Genomic DNA, 26,060 nt, shown 5'->3' on the forward strand with positions numbered 1-26,060 from the left:
ATTCCTGTCAACGCTTAAACATTTAGTTAACTTGACACACATTCTCATCGTAGGTAAGCCTGAAAAGTCACACCATGATGTTGCTATTTGTGTGGGTGAACTCGCACTTGCTTCTGTACGTTTACATGCCTTATACACTGATCCCAGCAATATGTGTGTACTCTGGCCGGGAAATGGTTCTCATTTTATTTCAAAATGAGATTTTCTCTTAGATTTCCTCTCTCCTTACCAAAATGTCTTTCAGTTAAGGACAACTTGGTCAGATGAACACAACTGGGACAGTTTGCTCTTGAAATGGTAAATGATAACCCTTAAGCATCAATTTTGAAGAGATGATTTTATGTGGACAACAATTTCTTAGCCAAAAAGGAACTGCTTAAATAAAGTGCAAAAAAGTTAACAGTTACAAGGTAAGGATATTAGGAGTAAGAGGCTAAAACTTCCCACACATCTCTGCTTTTCATCTTTATTCTTAGGTTTTTTTGATGTAATACTATACAGTTCTGAACTTCTCAGTATGATATTGATTAATTGAAAGTAGGGAAAGAAATCAATAAAGGACTACATAGACATAATTCATAAGGCTTGATGTCAAGAAGAAAAGGGAGTTAGCCTGGTCAAATTAAAGTTAAGGGTAGAGATATTAAAGTTAAGGGCAGAGATAATTGGTGTGAACCTAGACTATATTCCAGTATCGCAAAAAGCAGCACAGGTGTGTAGAGTCTTATTGTCTGATATAAGAGGCATGGAACAAACAAAAGCGATAAAAAGTTTAGAATTATTTTCAGGAAAAAAATACTTCAGTAAGGTCTAATGGACAGTGGAGTACTCAGTTCTCCAGAAGATGTCTTGGAAGCCACACTGCATGAGTCACTGGAAAATATGATTGTAATAAACACTGTAGAACATCCTACACTTATGTGGAAAGACAGAGTGATCCAGTATCCTTCTAGCAGAACATCTCTTTTCTGTCTTTTGAAAGGCAACGGACCCTCTCTGCTACCTTGCTTACTGTCTTCCAGCAGGATCTCTACAGCTGAAACATGATTCACCAAGGAAAAGAAAGTCAAAATAATTGCATGGGGCCAAGAATTTAGTTTTATACCAAATTTTCATTCAGAAAACAACTAGACGGCTCTACACAAAACAGTTAATTTACAGGCAACTTACTCATGAGGAGAATTGCTTTTTGTGAGGAGGTATATTTTCCCCTCAAATGAGCAAGAATAATGTTCATGCAAGGCAGTGAGAACTGGCATAGCTGATGCTCAATTTAGCATTTAGCCCAGAGAGTACAAAAGAGAAGTGATAGTGGCAGGACTGCTTTTGGAAGATAGCTCTGTTTTTCACCTTACCTGTGGTTTTCTTACAGTGTTGCTGTATTCACTCGGCTGTTCCCTTGCATATCCAGAGAGCCAAGGTTGGCTACTTTGTTTCTTTGATTCATTTATTGAATACTCTCACCATGTCACCCACCTAGCTATTTGCATCACTGATTAATTCGTTTGTAGGGGTATAGGTGATGGTTCTGCTGAATTTCACTGAATTTGACTTGACCAGTCATGTTCTTAACATTACAGCTAAAAGTAGCTGTTGTGATCAGCAACTACAATCTCAACCAATTGCCAAGTGCAGTGAACTACCTGTTTTATCTTTTCTGCTGTGATCTGTAAATGCACATTTCTCACGCACAACCATGTCATGGAAACCACCCTTGGGAAGAAGTATTTGTAAGCTTCTCCATGCAGATTTACTGCAAGGAAATGAAATATTACTACTACTTGCACTCACCAGTGGAGAAGCACAGAAAGGAAGTGGCTTGAATAAGAGAGTCTAGGAGAAACTTATGATAAAATTGAGATTCAGATGATGTATTGGGTGTTGGCCTGAAAGATGTTCCCTGTCATCTTCAATCCCATCATGATGCCCAGAAAAGATGCAGGATATAAGCATGCTGTGGGTCAGATACAGCTCACATGCTCATAGCTGGACTACTTTGCGTCGAGTACGCTGTATGACTCTGCTAGAGAGAGGCCCACCAGAAACCTCCGATCCAAATAATTCACAACACATAAAGAAACTCAAATTTACTTCCCTATAGCTCAGGCTTATCTCCAGTTGCTGTCTGGCAGATATAATTTGAAATGGACATTGCACTTACCCAAGAATATGTTCACACAGGAGCCTGCAATAGTCACTGTGAGAACTAGTAATTAATAGCAGAATCTTCCCAGCACTCTTCAGTTGTTTCAGCCACTTTTTTACAGACTCGGGACATCTTTGTAAATATTTGTCTGGATGATTTTTCACTTCTGGGAAATACATCCCACAGTCTTCTAAAAAATTAAAACATAATTATGTATTATCCAATCCTGCTCACAAACCACTTAATCCACACAACAAATATCCTTTTATGTGCAAACAATACAATTTTAAAAGGCGAAGCAAAGTTTAAACCTGGGTTGCAACTCAATATAAACCAAAAAACCAATCAAATCAAGAAGATACTTTGTAGCAGAAGTAAGTTTGTATGAGTTTTCTCTTTTACTATGGAATTTTCATTGTTACTTTGTTTGATGTTCTTTTGCTCATAAGAGTAAATAATACAGTAATTACAGATTATAGTCTTACACAGCAAATTATAACTTCCTGTTGCCTTTGGTCTATTTTTGGATACTCAATTTGTGATTTTAAAATGAGTTTAATGTTTAGAAAATGGGAAGGACCTGAAATTCCCAAGAACATCTGTTCAGTTACTTCTAACACTTTAGGATAGCATTGTCTGATCAAAAATACCTGCTTTAATATTTTTGCCTTTTTCACAACTAGCACTTTATCTATGAAAGGTTGGTAAAACAAACTGGAAAAGACTCACAGGTATGTGGAATACTGGAAACAGATGCAAAAAAACCCCCAATTCCAATTCCAGCTTCAATAATGCTCTTTTTTGCCAAATGTAACAGCAATAGAATTTTGCAAATACACTTGGAATGTAAGATTTTAAAAAGTGTGCAATAACACTAAGCTGGCAGTAGACGTTACCTATCCATTAAAGTCACTAATAAATATTTACCTTGTTATAACCCATAGCTGCTTTACCAAGACGTTGAATTAACATTAAACTTACCTTTTTTTATCATTCCTATGATCTAAGACTACATAATTCCTCTGTGCTCAAACCCTCTATAACCAAAAATGTCAAGCTAGTTAAAGGTCTAAAAAGAAATATAATAATTGTAGAGACAGAAATGATACCAAGTATTTGGCTCTCAGTCTGTGTGTGTTATAGTATAATGAACATCATCATAGAAGATTATTTTTCTTCCAGCATTTGTTCTATATGCAACTGTCTGTGGTCAACTTTGCTGAATGATTTAATAAATCCCAGACATTACTTAGCCTTCTGGTATGTGAGTAATGCTATTCTCTAGTTTGAAAAAATAAGATTTAAACCACTTGAACTTTAGCTATTTAATGAAAGAGAACATGTATGTTTGAAACAGTAGTATCAAAGAAAGACTGAAAGATGCTGGGTGCTAAACATAACACTATTTCATAAATTACACATTCAAACATCTACAGATGGCAGGAAAAAAAGTCTCCCAAAAGAAGTTTTGAATTGGCTGTTATCACTGCAACTAGACGGGAAGCAAAAATGTCTTACTCTGTACCGTGACCTGACAGATTTCTTCCCAAAAGCTACAGAGTGAACTACTATATCTGAGGAAAGTCTCTCAAACAAAATCTCCCAACTCATAACCAGGTCACTATTCCAGTTCTTCACAGTATTTAGGTCACGCTGTGTAACAGCCTGTACCAGGGGAATATGAGCCTGTTCCTGCAGCCAGCATTATGGGATGCTATGACATTTGCCTTGAGAGTTAGCTGAGACCAATGATTTTTTTTGATTAGATGAAGCAGATATACAAAAGGAGGTTTCCTGTAGTGTTCCCCGCCCGCCCCCCCGCCCTTTCCTGGGGCGTGAATATTGTTTGGGATAAGCAATATAGTTTTTAGGAGTAGAAGCTGCATTTTTTTTTCTCAGTATTATCATTAGTAATTATATTTCATATGCTATGCTATGAAAATGTTTCTTCTTTGTTGTTTTGGAAAACACATAACATCATTACATGAGGATGAAGCGGGACACAAACAAAGCAGGCTTGACATTAGCTCTCACAGGTTTAAACAATTAAAAGAAAGATGGCGAAGTTCATTTATATATACAGTAACCTATCACTCTTTTTACCCTAAGGTAAAAAGATCTGTTTTAGACGAACTTTACTGTTGGACACTCTTTGTTTTTCTTTCCCTGTCAAATGCCTCCCACTCTCCATTCACTGTTCTTTGATGAGCAACTAATTTAAAGACTTTCAGTAAAATTTAACCAACACTGTCCTCTTTGTCCATAGCCTGTGCAGTATCTGCTACGTGATAAATCTATGATATTTGGCCTTTGAGTTACATTTGCATTGGAAAACATCAACCACTCTGGATTCAACATATGAGCTGAAAGAGAGTCTTATTCTAGTTTTCTATCCGGACCCTGAAGCCCAGCTGTTAATTGCAGACAAGCAATGAATCAGTTTTTGACACCGGCATCTGAAGTTTGCCTCTGGGCTGTATGCCATATCAGGCAGAGGTACCTTAGAAGAACCCTCATTAAAGCATACTCTACTGTAATTAGGCCAACACGGCCCGGGAAAGTAGAGTTTAACTTAATTCCTAGCATACTATTGCGTCTGGTGAAGAGAGTTTGGTGGAATATATACTCATACCTGTAAAGGAGTTTAACCACCAAAGCTTGCAAGATCTTATTAAAAGCAAAAAAAAAAATAAAAGCTGAAAACCTTGCTTGTTATCCCAGGCCAAGAGCCAGTTTTGAGGACAGCAGAGCCACAGGCATCTTGTTGGCAAAAAGAGTTGTGGAAGTTTTAACAAGCGATGGAGGAATAGCATCATGTCAAGACTCCACAATCAAATGGAATGATTTGACTGTGAGAAATGAAGCATTTTTTCCAAGGGTATATATTAGCACTATGCCATATGCTTCATTTTGTTTTTCTAAAGCAGGAAAACCATAAAAATAGTAAGAAAACTCTATTGAGCAAAGAGTCAGTGAGAAATCAGAAAAGAACTAATTTCACCAGAGCCAGCAGAGGAAAGGAGAAAGTGAGTTAATGATAATAAGAGTGATTTTATGCAACTGTCATACAGCTCTGTTTTTGAAAAACACAACAGTAATTCACAGAATCACTAAGGTTGGAAAAGACCTGTAAGATCATCAAGTCCAACCATCAACTAACAAACACCACCATGCCCATTAAACCATGTCACACAATGCCTCGTCCACATGTTCCTTAATTCTTCAGACAAACACCATTCTTCAGAAATAAGAAATGTCTGTAGCCTGCAGTACCTTCCTGATAATGTTTATGGACCATCCGAGTATCAAAACACTCTTAAAAATGGAACTATAAGCATGCTTTAGAGAAGCTTTTTTGGTGCACAAATTCACTGTATCAAAATGGGGAACTTGTGGTCACCACCAGATCTACAACTGCCAGTTTGCTGTCTGTACACTGCCTAAAATAGAATCTCTACATTTTTATCTCTTTGTTTTATGAATATCACTTAACATACAGCTATACAGACATTGACATGTATTAATGTGTACCCACAAATCATTGAAAGCAAAATAACAATAACAAAACAAATGTCCCAACTTTTACCTCGAATGTCTCTATTGTTTTCAGTTATCCGCATGCATGGCCAAGCCTACACTAGTAATCTCTGGGTGTTTGGCAGTATGAACCCTTTCTCAAAACACAAGAAAGCATTTCATAAAAAAAATGGAAACAAGAAGACCGTGACAATCCACATGACAATCAACATATTTACTCCCTGTGATTGTATGAGAAAGCTTAATCCAATGATGTGGAGCAGGAAAGCAAATGCCTAAGCATTTTATGCACAACTTTGTAATTTATTACATGTATGTTGTCACGGAGCAAATGCAGTTTTTCAATTTCTATTCTTGTTGCTAAACAACTTGGAGTTTATCTGAAATCAGATACAAGGAAGAAATTCTTCACCATGAGGGTGGTGAGGTACTGGAACAGGTTGCCCACAGAAGTTGTGGATGCCCCAACCCTGGAAGTGTTCAAGGCCAGGTTGGACAGGGCTTTGAGCAACCTGGTCTAGTGGAAGGTGTCCCTGCCCATGGCAGGGGGGTTGGAACTAGATGATCTTTAAGGTGCCTTCCAACCCAAACCATTCTATGATTCTGTGAAAACAGCCTGAGATAGCAAATTAGCAACTAACCTCTGTAGGGATTTATAATAATCTTCCAAACACACTTTCAAAAATAACAATTGCCTTTGCAGTCCATTCTGTATCCTTTCAGAAAAATGTATTTCCTTTTTAAGCAGAAGATAGAAATGCAAGCAATTAAAATGAGTTGTCTAGAACTGCCACATATTAGAAGTCCTGCCAGAGCCTCTTATCAGATCGATGTCCTGTTGTATTTTCAAAGCAACATAATTATTTCCTCTATGTGTATTACCAGAGGTTCCCTTAGTGTCCAGTTTGGGGTTTGCTTTTTCTTGTCTCATCTGACATTGTAATTTGATCAAGATGTTCTTTGCATCGTCTTGCCTTACAGTTTAATTGCGTGTAATACAGCTGTGATAGCAAGCGTGATGGGAAAGATGTATAGCTGGAAATGCAGAACCCCCAAACCAAACTCAGAAACAGCCTGTACAATGCTTGCCATGGCTGGCAGAAGTCCTCCAGCACAGACAATAATCCAGTCTTTAATCCAACTGCCTTCCTCTTCTACCGTTGCAAAATTACTTTATTGAAGTATGCGGTTTGATGTTCTAATGTAATACCTCTATTTGGGGAAAAAATAATTGTGGATTTCTCTTGTGCTCTTTATTGCACCACTTCTCCTTGGCAGGGGCAGTTTACACCCCACTGGCTCTGGACTCCTTTGGACTGAATGTCTGTAAATCCACACTGCCAGGACACTGCAGTTTTCATCCCTTAACTATTATTTGGATTATAAAAAAGGCAACTGTTCAAGAGGCATGTTTCTGGCAAAGTTTCAGTCCAGATCTAAAACACAGGAACACAGTGTATTTTTTAGTACTGTCACTGCTTCTAAGGGGCACCTACTTGATTGAATTAAAAAGAATTTATCTGCTATTTATATGATTTAGCGAAGCAGAGAGGTATGAGGCTAAAAAAAATCCCTAGAATTCAGCCAAGAAAAATAAATTTTCAGCTGCCAATCTGTAGCTTGTATTTAGTGGCTTTAACAACTAACCATGTCTTACAATGAAAGTAGTATTTGGGAGTGTGACTTTTCTCTCTTTTAAATTCACAGGCAATTTGATAGCTTAGCTACCAATACCCATAGCCAGATCCTCTGCAGCTCTGATGAGCTGAGAACTTACACATCTTCCTTAATTTTTGTCTGAATGCAGGCTTGTAGGTAACAGTTATTAATTTGATAAAAAGAGTAGAGCTGAAATAAATGTTACTCTCACTATAGTGCAGACAACTATATTCATTGTATATTGCTTTCCACCGTAGTCTTACAGCACTTCAGGTTTTTAGAGTGAGCAGACACTTCTTTGACCATTGTTGTTGTCTTCTCTTGTCTACATAAACATATCCAACAATTAACATGAGCATTCAACAGAAACACAAGGAAAATACCTTCACTGCAGAAGATCTTGCAAAAGAATTTATATTTCATCTAATGAAAGCAAGTAGAGGAGAAAGGGGGTGATGGTTAAAATTACATTAGTCAGGTCATCTTTCATTTCCTTTCATTTAAGCTCAAGTGTGTATTCCAGCAGGAGCAGCAGAAGCAAAATGAGAGACAGAGGGAAGGAAATGTTAACATAAAGCAAGATAAGAAAGCAGAGTGAAGCATGAAGCAGGGATGACTGGGCAAAATACGGTTACACTTTGGAGGCCTGGGTTCAGGCAGATATCAGGAACAGGGAGCAGCAGGAAGAGATAAATCATCCCTCTCCTTCTCCTAGGAGATAAAGACATTTAAAAGCAGAATAAAATGATGAGAGTCCAGGAAGATAGGAGGTTAGGAAGTGGCAAATGTCATAAGAGCAAAAAAGAAGTGTGACGGATGTCAAATATTCTGTATTTTTACGTTTTCTGCAATTGTCTCAATTCCTTACTGTGCAGTTTCTTAACAGACCAAAGGGTTAAGGATCCTGGTCCAGTTCAGGCAGGAAGAACACAAGCTATTTACACCTCTTAGTTAACTAGGAGCAGACAGGAAAAGAGGATACTGAGTTTGGAGACAAAGCAGATGTTAGTATTATGGTACCAAATCTCTCGTTCTCACCTGAAAAAAAGAGAGAAGCAGTATTTCTGAGAGGAGAGAAGGGAAAAAAAGGAGTATGGGTGGGTTGGCCAGTGGAGAGGAGGAATTCAGAAAGATACCTTGGTGAATCGCTGCCCATCACGAGGCCGAACTTGGCAGCATGATGAACCTCTGCTTGTTGTAGCTAAGAATTAGCTTGTCTGCCCAGATACATGACTGGCTGCCTACAAAGCAGAGTATCTTTCAAGCTACTCTTGGATGTACAAGTGGAACAGAATGGGAAAGAAAAGGGAAAAAATGACAGAAATCAGTCAGAAGGGAGGAGCTAGGAAATACGATGAGAAATGAAAAATAGACCAGTATTAAGGATAAGTTGTATTCTATTAATAATGCATACCCATATATAGGGAACAGGTATCAGTATGTCAAATCAAATTAAAGAGCAAACTTCTCCTTCTCCTCCTATGTTTACAGAAAAGTAAGGAATTTTATGATCACAAAGTAAATGCTTTGCATGTGGCTCTTCAGTTTTGAACAAATCACATATTACCAATGGAAATACAGGATCAACTGATTCTTCATTTGCCTCTTTTGCCTGTGTATTTGTTAAAGAAAATGTTTACAGCTCATGTTACATCAACCTTCTCAATATTTTTAGCAACATCCAGCTCTGGTCAGGCAGAAATAGATTGTATTTTCTAAAATAATAAACTATTTTCCAGTGATGACAACTTTGTGTTCACCTTGATTTATTTCAAAGGGATGACCGTAAGGTAAGGATCCGTGGTGGGCTAGGGAAAACATGACTACTTGGATTAATAGTGACTGCAGGGCTATATAAATATTTAATATACTGAACGAAACACTTCAGCAGAACACACACAAAACATCACCTCTGTAAATGTTTTCATGGGTCACTTCCTCTTCTGCTCATTTTCTACTCCTGTGGCCTACAAGAAGCTTACTGCAAAAATTAAAATGCTTTGGTAGCTAAAGATAGGTCTCAAACTAAAAGGCAGCTGAACAACTAGAAATTCTAAGGAAGCCAAGAGCAGCTGTTGTTTCTTCTGGTCTGATATAACAAGGCAGGAACCACCACACTCCCTCCCACCCTCGCATTTCCGAGGTGAGATTCCTGTGCCAAAGGCTATCAGGAACAGCACAGGACCTTTGGCTATATTTAAATGGAAGTCATAATGTCAAAATTAGAAGCTATTGCTGCTCTGCCACCTCTTAGCTGAACATTACCTCCCCACCCCGCTATCTGTGTTTCACAGTGGACCGAAGACCTGTGATGGCCAGCCCAGAACTTGAAGGCTGCAGGTTTCAGGGCTGGCCCTAATCAAAGTCAGCTTCAAGGTGAGGCTGTATCTTTTCTTGAGAACATGACTTGTTACTACTTTTTCCCAAAAGCCTTTCAAGCAAGCTTAAAAACTACCATTTCCTGACACGCCCCCTCCTCCTATCTGAAAGAACAACCCCATTCAGTCTGCCCCTAATCTTCACCCTCTTGCTTCCTACTCCTGCCTCATCTCCCATCGCATCAGCAGTGTCCTGGCTGTAGAATGTGTAGAATGGTCAAGGCTCCTAGGAGTGCAATGCTACAGCCAGATGTTCGCATGGTTTTTTGCATGTAGAGTTATTCTTGCTTCTTGTTGAGGTCCATGGACACTGGAAGAGAAAGCCAGGCTGTTTTCATATGTTATTTGTTCTTATTAGCGTTCCCAAACAGCTGACACCAGCCCAGACCACTTCTACCTTGCTGGTACAACTGCTCCCACTGCCAGAGTTAGCCCCATTCTGCAGTCCTTGCTTCGTCTCATCCCATGCTTGCAGATCCCTTCCTTTAGTAAAGGGTAACAACACAAATTAAAAAAAAGCAATAAGAAGCACATGGTATGTACAAAATTTGCAGCCTGACTTCATGAGGACTGCTAACACATGACATTTTTTAGAAAGGTGTCTAGATGTGGGTAATTTGAATGACCTTCCATAATTTTGTGTACACAAAACTTGGAAACAGCATTTCTTTTTTTCCTTGTTTTTTCTTTTCCTTCTGGTTTTATGTAAATATTTACATCAACATAGCAATGTTTCCACAGTACACTACAAAGCAGGAAGGATGTACTTTGGAGGTAGGACAGGATCAGTTGCTACATTTTAGAGGAAATTATTTCTTTCTCAAAATAATTCACCTCCTTGCTTTACAATACCACGCTAGTTTGCAGTGTAACAGACCAGATTTATCAAACTGTATAAGATCAATTAATTTGTGATGACACTCTTGCAACCCACTGGCTGAGCCCTAAGGCTGAGCCCTAAAGCTGTGCAGAGGTAACTACCATTTGTTAAACAAACTTATTCAGTTAAATCAGTCTGATTCTCCAGAACTTCATAATCCCTACTGCAATGTGTGAATGTAAAGTGAATATTCTGCAGGTGGAAAAATCTGTTTTGTTCCATGGTCAAGAATGTCTTCTTATAGTATTCATGAAACACGCTTACCTACGCTCGGAAGTAAAAGACAGAAAGGTGGTATAGCAATTACTCAAAGCAACAAAATCCACATTTTTTTCGCCTGTTAAAGATTTACATGGATCATTTGCTATATATGTATCGCCATGGTGTTAATATTTATAGAGAGACAACCTATCAGTGGGAAATGATCATAAATATTCTGGAAATCTCCATCTTCACCTATACTCAGTTTGCTGAACCTACCAATCCTTATACATTCATTTGTCACACAAGCTTGCTCTGTGCCATAGCAGTATATTTGAGATTATTCTTCTGTATATTTTCACAGAATCACAGAATCACACAGAATCACTAAGGTTGGAAAAGACCTGTAAGATCATCAAGTCCAACCACTAAAGAAAAAAAAAACCCAAACCCCCAAAAAACCCATCACCACGACACAAACAAAAAAAACCCCACACCACACAGCACCATGCCCATCAAGCCACGTCCCACAATGCCACGTCCACACGCTCCTTGAATACTTCCAGGGAGGGTGACTCCACCACCTCCCTGGGCAGCCTATTCCACTGTGATACCACTCTCTCAGTAAAGAAATTTTTCCCAACATCCAGTCTGAATCTCCCCTGGCGCTCTGAGTCCTGTCACTCATCACTTGGAAGAAGAGACCAACACCCACCTCTCTGCAACCCCCTTTCAGGTAGTTGTAGAGAGCGATGAGGTCTCCCCTCAGCCTCCTCTTCTCCAGGCTGAACAACCCCAGTTCCCTCAGCCCCTCCTCATAAGACTTGTGCTCCGGACCCCTCACCAGCTTTGTCGCCCTTCTCTGGACATGCTCCAGCACCTCAATGTCCTTCTTGTAGTGAGAGGCCCAAAACTGAACGCAGTCTTCGAGGTGCGGCCTCACCAGAGCCGAGTACAGGGGCACGATCACCTCCCTGCTCCTGCTGGCCACACCATTTCTGATACAGGCCAGGATGCTGTTGGCCTTCTTGGCCACCTGGGCACACTGCTGGCTCATCTTCAGCCGGCTGTCGACCAACACTCCCAGGTCCTTTTCTGTGGGGGAGCTTTCCAGCCACTCATCCCCAAGCCTGTAGCGTTGCCTGGGGTTGTTGTGGCTAAAATGCAGGACCTGGCACTTGGCCTTGTTGAACTTCATCCAATCGGCCTGGGCCCATTGATCCAGCCTATTTGCAGTGAACACCCTCTTTTCCCAACAAACTTTGCATATTTAAATTCCTGTTAAACTCTACCTGGGGTCAACTCACACACCTTTAAAATACATCCTCTGGTAAACACGTAATAAAAAAAATGCAAAACAATTTAGGACAGAAGGAGGAAACTGTTTTGTTCAACTCAATACAGCTAAGAAGGTGGGAAATGGAATTTGACAGGAAGTCAAATACTAGAGTACATTTTTATTTATACATCTGATTGATAAGGCATACTTGAGTCCATTGGCTTGCATGAAACATGCTGTTATGTTTGGTGTGGAAATGAAATGCATAATGAAGAAATAAAACACAGTCCATAGATATTTTATAATGATACCCAGACTACACATTGCTGATAAACAAACTAAAAGTCCTACTCAGCTGTACTGCTCCACCAAGAAGACATTACAGGTAATCCCCTTTTCTGTAGATCTCAAATTAAAATAGCTCTGGGGAGAAACTGAAACTCTTTTTGAAGCTTTGAATGCACAAGCTACTTTGAGGCACTTGTTGCAGTAAGAATGAAGTTAAAGTTTGCAGAAATATTTTTACTGGAAGCAGTAGTATCATATACCTCTTATATATGCACATGTACATACTAACACACGCACGAAGATATATATATATGTACACACATTGTAAAGAAGAAACATATTTTTTCTTAAAACAAGAAACAATTTTTTCCTGTCTCGCAAGGAACTGTGCACTGACAATAACAAATGGTGTTAATTCCAACCTCTGGGTCTACAGTTGCAAACTTTCCAAATGGGTACAGATGGACCAAGAGCTGTATGTAGACTCGTTTTGCTCGCTACTTAACAGTCCTGTACAGATGCCATATCCACACTTCAACAGCAGCTTGATGGGCAACTGGAAACTGCAAGCAACAAGCACCACAAGAATCGGGTAGGGGGAAGAACTATGTGTAAAATAAGGCATCTTAAATTGTATCAGAAAAACATATCAGAAAATAGAAGACAATACAGAAGAGTGTGACAATAAGGGGGATTTGTAACAGGCTATTCACCTTTCATCTTTATGATTGACCTATATATCCAGGAAATTCAAGTTACGAGTTGTGTGTGCTTTCTGTGATCTCATAATTTGTCTAACTTACAAGTAGCGTTCAATAATAACTACTTCTACTGTAGGTGATGTACCGCCTTCTGTTAAACTTACCGTCGTATTTTATTACCTAGAATGGAAGACTTATTACTCTTCTTGCCTGGGTTCTCACACTAGCTATCCTGTTAATACAGCTCTCATATCACACACATATCAAGTACTTTTCATGGTTCTGGCCTATAGAGCTTCATAAACCAGTTCCTGGATGAGACTGAAGAAGTGTATTTCCAGTCCCCACATATTAAAGAAACGTTAACAGGAAGATGTACCAAGAAGGGCCATCAGGGTAAGACCCAAAGAGCTTAAATGACGAGAAGAGAGTCAGATTACATTTAGACAGGGCAGTGAGTCGTAGTACAAAGGCATTCAGTTATGTCTAAGCCGCCAGCACAGCTGGAGGAAACGAAACCTACATGTGTGCGTATTTTTTTGCCGTATAAATAGTTCAGCCATATGGTACTGGGAGGAGGGAGAGCAACCTCCCTGCCTGGCAACTCACCCTTCCAGGCGGCGTTCTCCGCTACAACGCGCGGGTGGCGCCACCTAGCGAGCAGGGGACCCCGCTCCCCGCGAGCCCCGCAGCAGCGCCGCCCCGCCGCCATGCTCACCCCCAGCCCCGCAGCGGGCACCCCGGGCGGCGTGGAGGAGGATGCCCTCGGGTGGGGCGCTGCACCGTCACCCCGAAGCACCGCAGCCTCTCTGTTACCAGGAACCCTCAAAACATGGGTGTCGGCAGGGCAAATCCCTGCTATTTCCTGGGCTGTTCATTTTTCCTGTTAATTTTTTCCTTTCCTCTATTTACTGGCCTCCACGAAGGCAGAAGAGCCTTGGGAAATCCCCTACAGTTTTTAGACAAAACTTTTAAAACACCGAACAGAACTGAAACGAGCAGTTCCACAGAAATGACCCCAAATGGCAATGATCCGCAAACAGCAACCATCAGAGGTCAGGGTGTGGGTGTGGGGGAAGGCTTAGTCGAAAAGACTGGGTGATTTGACAGCTTAAAGATAAATCTGAGAGAGAAGTAACAACAGTCTTCAAACATGTAGAAAACTCCTGCTTGGGGAAAAAGAAGAAAAAGGAATGATCTGTCCCCTGAGACCAAGGTCAATGAGTCAAGAGGCAGCGAGCTTACGCTTCTGCAAGTCTAGATTAGAAATGGTAAGAAAGTTTCTAATTTTAAGGGTATTGACACACTGGAAAAGCTGCCTAGGAGGTCATACGATCTTCATAAGTGCAAGTCTTCAAAAAGAGGCTGGACAATTATCTGTTAGGAAGGGAACACCTAACCCATCCTTTTGGTAGTGGTGGGGTAAGTGCAAGGGATCTTCTATAGTTCCTTAAAGTACTATGATTACATATTACAGATTAATTGCACTCCCATCTCCACCCACTGCTTTACTTATCCAACTCACCTACGGATAATGATGCCTATGATCATGTCAGATTCTAAATTTGCTTGTAGGCACTAAAAAGAATGAATTGAGCAAGGAGCACAGCTTTTGACTTCCTGCTATTAATAACACAGTTTTCGCCAATCTGAACAACACACAAACTAGAGGCCCACATTGACAACTTCATCAAAATAAAAGAGAGAGACACAGACTGCTGACTTCATGCTACTTTCATTGCAGACCATCCCTCTCCCATTTGTACCATCGAACTTGCCGTAAGAAGGCTGAGAGAACATTCAATTTCTAATGCTGTCTTTGAGCACAAAGACATGTTTATGCTTATTATAGAGTTATCAGCTTGACAACAAAGAAAACAAAGATGCTTTCTAGAAAATTAACAAGATCTAAAGTCTTCGTTAAAAGTGTTTTAAAAATTGCAAAACTAAATCAACGAATTTTGTGCAAAGCAAGTGTGTTGAGTTCATCACTGATGAAAAAGAAGAAATTATTTCACATTATACCTAAAGCACTGTTGGAAAGGTCCTTGCTGGCCAGTCTGTCTACAGGGAGTTTAAAGCGCAGGGAAATGTATATTTAAAAGTTATGAAAAAAAAAAAAATCTTCCAAATGCTCTATTTGTGATTCTGCATTCTTTTATCTCCTGGTTTGAATCTTCATCTGTTTTAACATTATCCAAACAAGGGCAAACGGATGAAAAGTAAACTTGTAAATATCACTTAATGTAAAATGGATCCCAAATGAATGGTGGCTAGCTCAGATTAATTCCAGGAGTGACCATCAAGAGGAAAAAGGGTTTCTGTAAGCAGAACTGTGCAGGAAACAATTATTTTTAGCTCATGAATTTCTCTGGAATGCCACATTTTCCTCTGTCCTGCATCAGGATTAAACAGAAGCCCTTAAAAAAGAAAAAGAAATAAGGGACAAACACACACATGCCCATGGACTGGCACTCGCTTACTGCACACAAGGCCATTTTGCAAGCCAGGCAGAAGTACTGTCTCTGCCTTGCTGGAATACAGTTCCAGTCGACTGAATCCTGGTGCTGACGTGATTTTGTTTTTGTGCTTTAATCTCATTTATCTGACCCTCTCCACTTCATATGGCAACAGGGACTGAAACTTTACAATACCTCTCTGCACGTGGGTGTCCGAATCATCAAACCTGGAATTACTCTCTGGCTCTGTATTTCAAGCTCATCCTTTGGATATCTCAGTTAGTTAGTCCAAAATTACAACCTAAATCGGGCAGAAAAGGAATGACGTGAACACAGGCCCTCTTACATGCCACATAAATGTCTGACTAAGGATAACTGCCATGCTTGATCTCTACTTTTTTCTCATTCTGATCAGAAATTAATTGACTGTTAATGCAAGTTCATGTACTCTCACTGCCATTTTCTTCTAAGAAGTATCTCAACTTTTTGTCAGATTTTGTTTCTATGAAGGAGTTGCAGAGTTGCATGGGCAATTCAAGTTGATAGCAATCTAGCATACAAGCTTGACGAAACTTGCATGTTAAAGCAGCTACCTTTACAATTAGGACAGCGAAGTTCAAACTTTTTTGAAGATACATTTAGATACATGTCTTGGTGTGCTCTGGCTTTAAAAGAGACCTCTTGCAGCAAGCGGATGGTAACATACTCTGGATAGATTGTACGTATTTGGACAGACCACTTTGCCATTTCAAGTCATCTATAGGCTCTATCAGGTGAGAAGTCTTGGCTTTCTGAGGCCATTTTTATATGGATGTCTGCAGCTACTAGCAGGAAATTCTGGAAATTTAAGGCAATTTATAAATTTGGTAAAAATATTTACGTGACTACAGAATATCTCTTACAGCACTGTTGAAATGCTGTTGCTGTTTCTGATGCTGCAAACTTTACAGGACTCAATCACTCAGGTCTATTGAAGTCATACAATATCTTTCTATCAAGCATAATACTTGAAAAAACCATCTTTATTCCTCTGTAACTAATCCGCTTGCAGTTCTTCGACTACAACAATATGGAATACATCCATTTTACTGTTGGAAATGATTCTCTCTCTTGCTAGCCAACAATCCAAACCTGCTTACATCAGAAACCCCTATTACAAAGGATGTGGACTAAGGTACATATTTTGAAAATATCTATACTAATTGCAGAGCTATAAAACTACTAAGAAATGCATGGTGTCCCCTGATCACCAAACAGCAGCTGGTTGATCTCAGGACTCTCTCCTCTACATGGTGACAGTGCCGTAAAGCTCAGGGCTCATTTCTGCCTTGTCTTGCGCTGATGAGAAGGAGCCTCTGCCTTACTCTCATCCTCGGGCAGCAGCCAGGAACAATGCCAATATTACAGCACCCCAAACTGCTGGGATAACAGCAGAGCCAGGGGATGTGGCTGAGCCCCTGTCCAACTGTGCAGTGGCTGGCAGCCTGGCAAGGGGTGGCTGTGAACCCACACCACTCATTACAGGAGTGGGCACTCCTGGGCATCGTCCCGCTGTTCTCCTGGGTGGGTGGGCTGTGGAGCAGGAGGGTTTCTGTGGACCTCCAATCCATCACCAATAGCCCTGCTCCAATTCTCTTCCCCTCCCGCTACACCCTCGATTAAACACTTCTTTGATGAGAAAAAACAGAAGGCAAGAGCCTGGTTACCACGCGAACCCTCAGTAGGCTGCAAGGAAGAAAGTCCTGCCATTCAAATCCCACTTACATGGGGCTTAGCCAAACAGGATGGAGTATTTATGGAAGTAAAGACTGCATGAATAGTTCGTATTTGTAAGTATGGTACATTTAAAATGCTTGTAGAGGCAGCTTCCACAGAGCAACAAAACTCTTCCCTGAATATTTATGAAGAAACCAGATGCCACACAAACAGCTCCTTTGTTTTCCAGACTGCAGGACTGGTTATTAAGTCCCAATAAAACAGACGTGTAAGGAGTCACGTTTCAGCTTTAGGCTTTAAATTACCATTCATGCCAAAGGCAATGACATATACAGCATGTTTGCATGTAGCTCTATGTATTCTGCAATAACGAGACTTAACATTTTAATCCTTGTTTGCTTATTTTTTGGACTGGCATATGAACTTTAACGTCAGATTCTTGTGTTAATATTATGTGTTATATGGGCTTTCTTTTATTACCTCCGATCTTTAGAAGATATGAATTGAGTATGGAAAAATGTATCTATAATAAATGCTGGTCTCAGACTATTTATAGTGATATAGGACACAAAGTAGAGCTCTCTGTTTTTATCATTAAAACACTCCTATCAGGATCAATCTTAAATTATGTTAGCAATAGTAGCTACATCACAATTGCTTTTTAAAAGGAATTTCCCTGCTGTATAAGGACTCAAGGTAAGCAAAAAGAAACAGAAGTAGAAATAAGGTTTTCTTTTTCCTTTTTAAATGGAAATTGTCAGGCATCAGAAACCATCTGAGTATCAAAGACGTAACTCTGTCTGATAATACTATACCAGGTATACTCATATGCAGATCTTTCAGGAACTTGCCCATATCTGTATTCATTGGTAAAGGCTGCTATAAAACAAAATCTGTATGTGACATATTACATATGTGAGTGTAAGATGTATTTGTACAGATAAATATACTTTTACGGAAAAAGCCATTATACCATTATAATTACAAATTTATGGGCTAGTGGATAGAATAAATCAGTAACTGCACTTAAAGAAATTTTAAATTTTCAGGTCTGTGTATACATAAAGATTTTAAGAATCTTTAGAGAAAGGACTGTAATTTTTTATGTGCTCATATAATTATTAGACATATGGATTACTTACGGATTCTCTACATGTAAAATTTCTAAAAATTGTATTGTTACCACTAATGGAAAAGGGAATACAGAATACAGTAACATCAAAAATGATGTAGGACAAACTTGGAGACAAAAATATCTTTAGTTGTAAACAGAGATAATTTTCATACAGGAGTTCAGCTGCAGAAAATTCCAAGTCTCTGTAGGCAACAGAGAGCTAATGTAATGGAAAGCATGGAAGCACACCAGTGTAAGAACATATGAAATCCATTCAAGAACATCCTGCCATGAGATGGACAGCTTAGTATGAACAGAGTCAGACCAGTAGATAAGATAAGCATTCTGGAATGCCATAAATACATTAGAAAACCAAAAAGAGTAACTAGATGACCTTTAAAGGTCCCATCCAACCCAAACCATTCTATGATTCTATGAAATTGTGTGGTACTTCAGTAGTATAAATTAACCAATTGCCAAAGCTGCATTTATAAGTTGTAGTCATAGTATTTACTTGATAATATATAATCTTTGATATTATTGCTTATAGAAATATATTTTTTGTGAAATGTGGGCATACGTTTGCACTTTCTCTTATAATGAAAAAATATTAAAAAAATATAAAATTGTCTTTGGATTTCTCTTTTTGCCTTCATACTCACTCTTCCCATGGTTAGACAGCCAAATTCTCTGTGATAGTAAAAGTCGATGCTGGTTTTCTCTGAAAATTCAGAACTTTTGACCTACAGTTTAAGTCAGTATCCTGGGATAAGCCAGGGAATCCAATGTAATGCTGTTAATGTTCATTCCCCTCACTCATTGCGTACAAGAAATAAGGTCTCTAAGATGGAGCAGGTTTTGCCGGTAGTATGTTTTCTGTATTAACATAATCAGATATAACGTGTCAAAGTGAGGATGGACACACGATGCCTGCATCTCGCTGTTACAACTTAAACCTGCCTTTCGCAGACATTCAAACTGTGGTAATACAATTTTATTGCTGGCTAGAATGACTAAGCGTACAATAAAAACTCTTCTAGAAAGTAAAACAGAGAAGCATATAAGACAGTTAGCAATTACAGGATAGTCAAGTGGAAAAATACGGAATAGTCTAGAAGAATGAAATATATCCTTGTAAGGGAGAACAACAGAAATCCACCCAAGAATAGTCTGCCATGGACAGATTTGGTACTGGCAGCACTGGAACAACAGTCAATATTTAGGCAAGCTGCAATATGACTGGAAAAACTAGTTAACTGTAAGGTGCCCTGATGTGGTAGCTATTCAGACGCCAAAGATGAACGCCCAGTGTGCGATTATAGTACGACTGGCTGCTGTTCATGAAATCAGTAATGTCATTTATGGCATTTATAGAATATAATAATTCATTTACAGAAATGCATTGTTAGAAAATATGAGGACAGCAACAAACACTGTTGCGAATGGAAACATATAGAAAGGCTATGATACAGATTTTTTTTGAATTTTTATTTAACCTTGTGCTCTTTCATGATTAGCTCACCACAATCATTGTGTTAATAAAAGTCTTTCTTGGTCTATCCTGGATCTATGGTTGCATTCTTGCATAAATATTTTTGCCCAAAGAGTGGGAGTACTATATAGAAACAAAAGCCACAGGCTGTCTAAATAACTTTATATGTTTCTTTCTAGCTATATATACTTTGATACATGCGTATCTGTTGGTACTTGAACATAGCTGACTGTGTACTACTAGGAGGTATTTTATAGATTGATAGAAGCATGCCTCTTAAGGATTTGGTTTTATTCCCATGACAAAATTCACAGTGACTTCACTGGGATGAGTCTTCAAGGATTTTATTCTCCTAAATATGACAAGAGACTGAGCATCAGTTACTGAAATTTTATACACTGAAAAGACACAAGCTGATTTTGCTTCTACTTCTGCTCTCATGTTAATTTCTGTGTTGCAGATGATTAAAGTCATCAAACAAGCAAATCCAAGCAGTTGCCATCTGGCAGCTGAGAACTTGCATCTGCACATCTGCTTCCTTTTTTCCCTCGTTCAGGCGAATGTTTTATTTCACCGTGGGGACAGGTTTAATGTGCACATATACAATCAGTCACTCCATCTCACCTGGCAGGCAGTAACTTTTTATGCCATTTGCAAGCCCAGGAACATGCCCCGTGTAAAATGCCAATCTAAAACCACCTTTCACAGTGCTCATCTGGGAAGTTTAAACTCTTCCTTTTCAGCTTCTTTAAAATGTCCTTCACATAAGCCAAACGAAATGGATATAAAGATGATTGCAGGAGTCCAAGACTGGGAAAAGTACTCTGGCTCATTAAGTGCAGAGAACTAAACCAAACAGGTGACAGTATTTCCCCACAGTGCAGTAAGAAGCTTGTCTGAGTGACTTACAATCTTAGGCATGCAAGAAACTTTTCAGTTGTTACATACAAAGTTCATCTACACAATATGTGTCTCATATGTTACTCAGTCAATCTTATGTGAGTTGTAAGCACGTATCCAAATTCTAATGTAGCAGAACTACATCACTCCAAAAAAAAAAAAAAAAAAGAAAACTGGCTTATTTGAAGTTTTCTACCATGTTAAGGTAGAGATTTTTTTTTCCAAAACAATGCCACAATATGAAATATCAAGTTCTTCTGTAGTAGGTGAGAACTGAAGGACTGTAACATGTCTTATACTGATCAATTGAAGCAGGAGTTCAATTTTACAGAAACTGTTTGTTCAAGTTCAAGAGAAATTTCAGCTTGGTTGTTCACCAATAATGCTTTTAGTAAGGCCACCTTTCTGATCTCAGAGAGAGAGCAATTAAAGTATGTAATAATCCACTAAAATTGATACAAGATAAATATTTCGGATAGTTGCGAGGGAGCTTGTAATACCTCTGACATTATCTTTAATCTGCCTTTCCCAGGCGTCAGTGAACCTCCTGCTTTTTCAAGTATTTTTTATCACCTTCACAGCTATCCACATGACATATTCACGATGGCCTGGTCCTGATCCTTCAAGGAGTAAAAGGGATTTGTAATATCAATTTCACTGGGAGTAGAATTAAACCCTTGAAATGCCTCATGTCAGATGCATACAGAAAGTTGCCTTCTCTCCACATTTTGGCATTCTTAAATACAATTCCAGTTCAGTATCAAGGATAATTTATGTTCCCAAAATAGGTTTTCTAGAAATAGTCTGGGAACAATTTAAATTAGGGGCATGCTTACATGCCATGTTTTTCTAGCTTGACAGATACAAGGAGTTTTACATTATAAACAAAACCTAAAAACCAAACAAGCTATGTTTCTACATGAAGGTTCCAAAATTAGATTGGCAAATTGTTTTTCTTTAATTCCATAAGCATAATACTTGGGAATACAATGAAATAATATAATAAAATGGAAGGATTATTTATGAGGAAGATGGCATTCAGAGCCATAGGGGAAGGTATGTATATCGCTCTTTATATTCACTGCAATGACACCCGAGCGTCTCTATCAAAACACTGACTGAACAAAAGCTTATTTCACAGTAAGATTTTAATCCAGTGAGTTTTAAAAATAATTTTACAAATCTTACAAAGAAAAAATTTCCTCATTACTATGATGTAATTCAATTATAAACCTGGATTCAAACGTCACCAAGCACCGGCTCTGCTGAAACACCAGAGGGAGCAAGTTTCACAGGGGAGCGAACGCTTTTACTGAGACGCTCCCGGCTACTGACAGTGTGTCACCATGTAGTAGGACGCAAAAGACTTCAGTCAGGTTACCTGGAACGGCTGAGGCTCTACCAGTGAAGCAAAACCTTTCAGCTTCTGAGGAAATATGTAACAAGGAGCCACAAAACAGCAGAAAAAGTGAGGACGTGCTTCATTTGGACAGCTGCAGGTTTTTACAAAGTTTAAAAATCTTCTGACTATGGGAAGAAAAACTACCAGCCTGGACGTCTTTACCTAATAAAGACTATTTCGGTACAGTCCGGTTTTTAAAAATCAACTCACACTCCTCCTTCACAGCACAAAGTCACAGATTCAGTTGTGAGTCATACCTCCTCCTAAAGAAGATTAAAAAAAAAGCCACAGAAATGATTAATGGCAAACCCACCTATGTGATGAACTGAATTACTTGAAAAGCCCCATTCGCTTGTGCTCCATTAGGGACTAAACCTAGGCAAGGCTCAAAAGAAAAAGCCCCCAAATCAGTTGGCTCTCTGATGATTCACATCTAAAAAACCTAGACCTGAATCAGAAGTGACCTTGCTGCTGAGTCCTAACCGGGAACTGAAACTGTTCAGCTTCTCTTAAGGATTGACCAAGTGACAATGTATGCCTGTATCTTTAATATTGTTTAAAATTTAGCAATGATAAAGATCCTTCTATGTCATTACATTGGGCCCAGATTTGGTCAGAAGACATTGCCACTCATCACATTGTGAGATCCCAAGGGATTCTCATCACGACTGCTGTCTTGTTGCTGGTGGTGCCCTACTCCGGAGTGACCTCTAAATCAGGAGTAGTCTTTCCATTACCATTAGTGCATTTCTCCTCATGGAGAATTTTCCAACTTTCTTAACTTTTCAGACTACTGATGGTCATCCATTTTAGCTTAAAATACAGCTTTTTCATTTTAATTCCTTTTCCCTCCTGAAATTTAATACAGATTCTAACCTGCAAGCTCTCTTTGCAAAACCATAATAACTTAATCCCAACCACATTAAAAAAAAAAAGGGTGTGTCAGGGTATGTTCCATCCCATCAAAATTAATTTATAGGCACTGAGTAACAGGTTTATATGTAATGCAGAAAACAGTCTTTATTTCCTGGGACTAGGTGGCCAAGAGCTCTTTGCTCAAGTTTGTAGTATCCCCAGGGGAGGGATGTAATTGTCGTTATACAGAAAAGATTACTCATCAGCTTTATTGATTGTGTCATATACATGCCTGAAAATCAAAGCTTGATAATATTTTTCAGAGCCTCTCATGTCTTCTAGTGGCATTTCCCTTAGAAATCCTGACATACGGTGAAAAATCTTTCAGAAGTGTCCACATAGTTCACATAAACAAATGCTCCCCTGGCTGCAGATCACAAGGAAATAGGGCACATCTACTACAGTACTGATACTACGGCTGCAGTGGAAGATGAATGATGTTCATCAGGAACTAACTTGCTTTTTTAGGAAACAACCTCCAGCTTTGAAGGCAACCCACTTCTGGGAAAATACTGAAATGCTGCCTCCAACAAGTACTCCCGCGATGCTCCCCGAAACCTTCTATTTTGTTATCATCTAAAAAAACACAGTAGAGACCCCCAAAGACACGGCCCTGCACCTATTAAGAGTTTCACCAGAGCAGCATCAACTAATCAAATGTAACTATCGATCCAAACTTATACATTTAAAGGATAAGGGCCAAAATTGCCTTTTTAGAATAACAAATGTAAGTATTTTTAAGGATGCTCAATCATAAACACATATCAAATCCAATACATGGTAAATTCTCACCTAAAACCAGGCTTGAAGTAATAGATACTTTCAAGCAATTAAATGGCATCTAATAATTTGTGGTACTGAAATTATATTAATCAGAAGCTAAATAATATATTACAAGAAACCAAATGTTTCACAAAGTGCAGCAGACTGGGACATCTTTGATGATCACAAATTTGTTAAAATCCTCATACCTGTATGATGAAGCTTTAGGTCTAGCTGTTGGCCTGACCCAGTAATTAGGTGAAGAATTAGAAAGAAAGTTGTAAATAATTCTAATGCTTGATGCTCAACAGATAAAACTTTATACGAGCAACGTATTTAGTGGCTAAGTGTCAAAACCAACCATTATGGAGTTAGTAGCTCAGTGACTCTAAGGGAAGACAAGGTAGTTTTGTTAAACTTATCTTTCCACTGTTGACCACGGTTATGTCAAAATTCTTAAAGAAAGACTATCCACCTGAGTTTTGTCAACTTAGAAGTAAACCTTTGATCTGATTTGTCATTTTCAAGTGAACCAAAAATATCTGAAGAAAATTTACTCTGGTGTTTTTACACTTCGGCAGGACCGAGGAATCGACATGCACATCATCTTACTCTTTCCTGCTCTCTCTGAATGGTGCCTGATCCAAACTGTTAGCAAGTCACTCCATATATACAGTATACACAAGAAGGGCTGTTTTAAAGAGAAGAAAACAGTTTGTGGTGGTTCTGGAGTCTGCTTTCAATCTAAGAACAATGAGCTTCAGAAAAGAGGGAGGAGGACTGGAGGAAGTCATAGGGACAAGCCTGGGAAGGGAGGGGAGAAGAGGAAAAGAGCCACCTCTCGAGTGAGTAGGGTTTCTGGTCAGGGAGCAGCAACAGCAGCAGAAAGCAGAATTCATGATATTTTATTTTGGAGCTGATCCTTTCGGTATTGTAGTAGCAAAACGGCTCATATTACATTCACGCCATTTTATTATCACATGGGAGAAAGGCACTAATCATCCCAGGGATTTGAGCACTGTATTTATGGCAAGAAGCAAAGATTTGGGTGCAAGGAGCAAGCAAGAAGAATGACTAAAAGACAGTAATTTGCAACATGCCCTGTAGCTGTTCTGAAGTCACTTAAAAGTCTGTCAAACAAAAAAAGTATCAGAGAATGCATTATTGCCCCTAGCCGCCTTTAGGCAGCATTAGGAGGATTTTTAATGCCTAGACACAAAGTATTTTCCTGCTTCCAAAGTACAGGCTGAAAAAAGGAAAACTGTCACAGCATCTGGCAACGTGAGGGCTGCTGGGGTGCAAACACAGCCTCGTGACTGGGGCAGTACAGGAGACAGACACATACGTGGAAAAGGTCACACTCTGCCAAGCCTGCTCTCTGTGCTAGAGATCTTCAGAAGCTCACCTTGGCGGTGTGTGGTGTGATTTACAATCTCTTCTCCAAAAACATGCATGCATGCCTCATGGCTGCATCATTTCTCTGCTCAGGGTACATCACCACTACACTGCCCACACGGCTGTTTGAAATTAGGGAGGTCCTGAAATGAGATATTAAGGAACCCAAAATGAACACAAGTCATGGCTTCTTGGACTCTGTCCACAAACTACATCCTTCTATCTTCTTCTCGTTATTTTGTGACTTGAAGGCCTGTTGTGGAGGTGCTATTATGCTGTGAAACACTGTGTTGAACTTTTTCTTACAGAGTTGCCTTCATAACCAGTTTGAAGTGCTGAGTTTTACTTCACAGCATGTAAAAAGAGTATATTGCTCTTGTCCAGTGATCACTGCATTTCAGCTCCCACAAATGGCATGGTAGCCCTTCATTCTGGATGTACCTTTTCATCTGAAGTACCAAGCTCATGCGTTCCCAGGGATTCAGTGTAGTTATGTGAGTTAAAAGTTTCTATGAGAAGCCACTGCAGTTGGACCATTGATATTTACCTTGTCCCAACTGGAGCTCTTACGTTTGCTCATGGATCAGATACAGTGGCAGCTTGCAGTGAGAGGGCTCCAGGCCAGCACTGTTAGCAACCCTCATCCAAAGAAAGGCCATTCATACCATGGCAGCCGCCTCTGGGTGGGACAGCCTTGCAACACAGCTTTTTCTAATGCATCCTTTTCTCAGAGAAATGATACTGTGACTATGTAACCAGTACAACTCCATCACAAAATTGGTATACCAGGTCAATGAAAGAACAGTGAGTTTTTAAAGACTGGAGGGTATATTTGA

General features: G+C 39.3%; 1 protein-coding gene across 1 annotated transcript in view; it reads right to left on the reverse strand.

Moving 5' to 3' along the window:
- NT5DC1 (5'-nucleotidase domain containing 1) overlaps positions 1 to 26,060 on the reverse strand; it is a 153,343-nt gene that overhangs the window by 47,532 nt on the left and 79,751 nt on the right. The window contains exon 8 of the mRNA XM_059835534.1: positions 2,162 to 2,336. Within this exon, the coding sequence (XP_059691517.1) occupies positions 2,162 to 2,336 (175 nt within the window). The remainder of the gene's footprint in view (positions 1 to 2,161; positions 2,337 to 26,060) is intronic.

This window comes from Gavia stellata, chromosome 2, assembly GCF_030936135.1.
Source record: "Gavia stellata isolate bGavSte3 chromosome 2, bGavSte3.hap2, whole genome shotgun sequence".
NCBI lineage: Eukaryota > Metazoa > Chordata > Aves > Gaviiformes > Gaviidae > Gavia > Gavia stellata.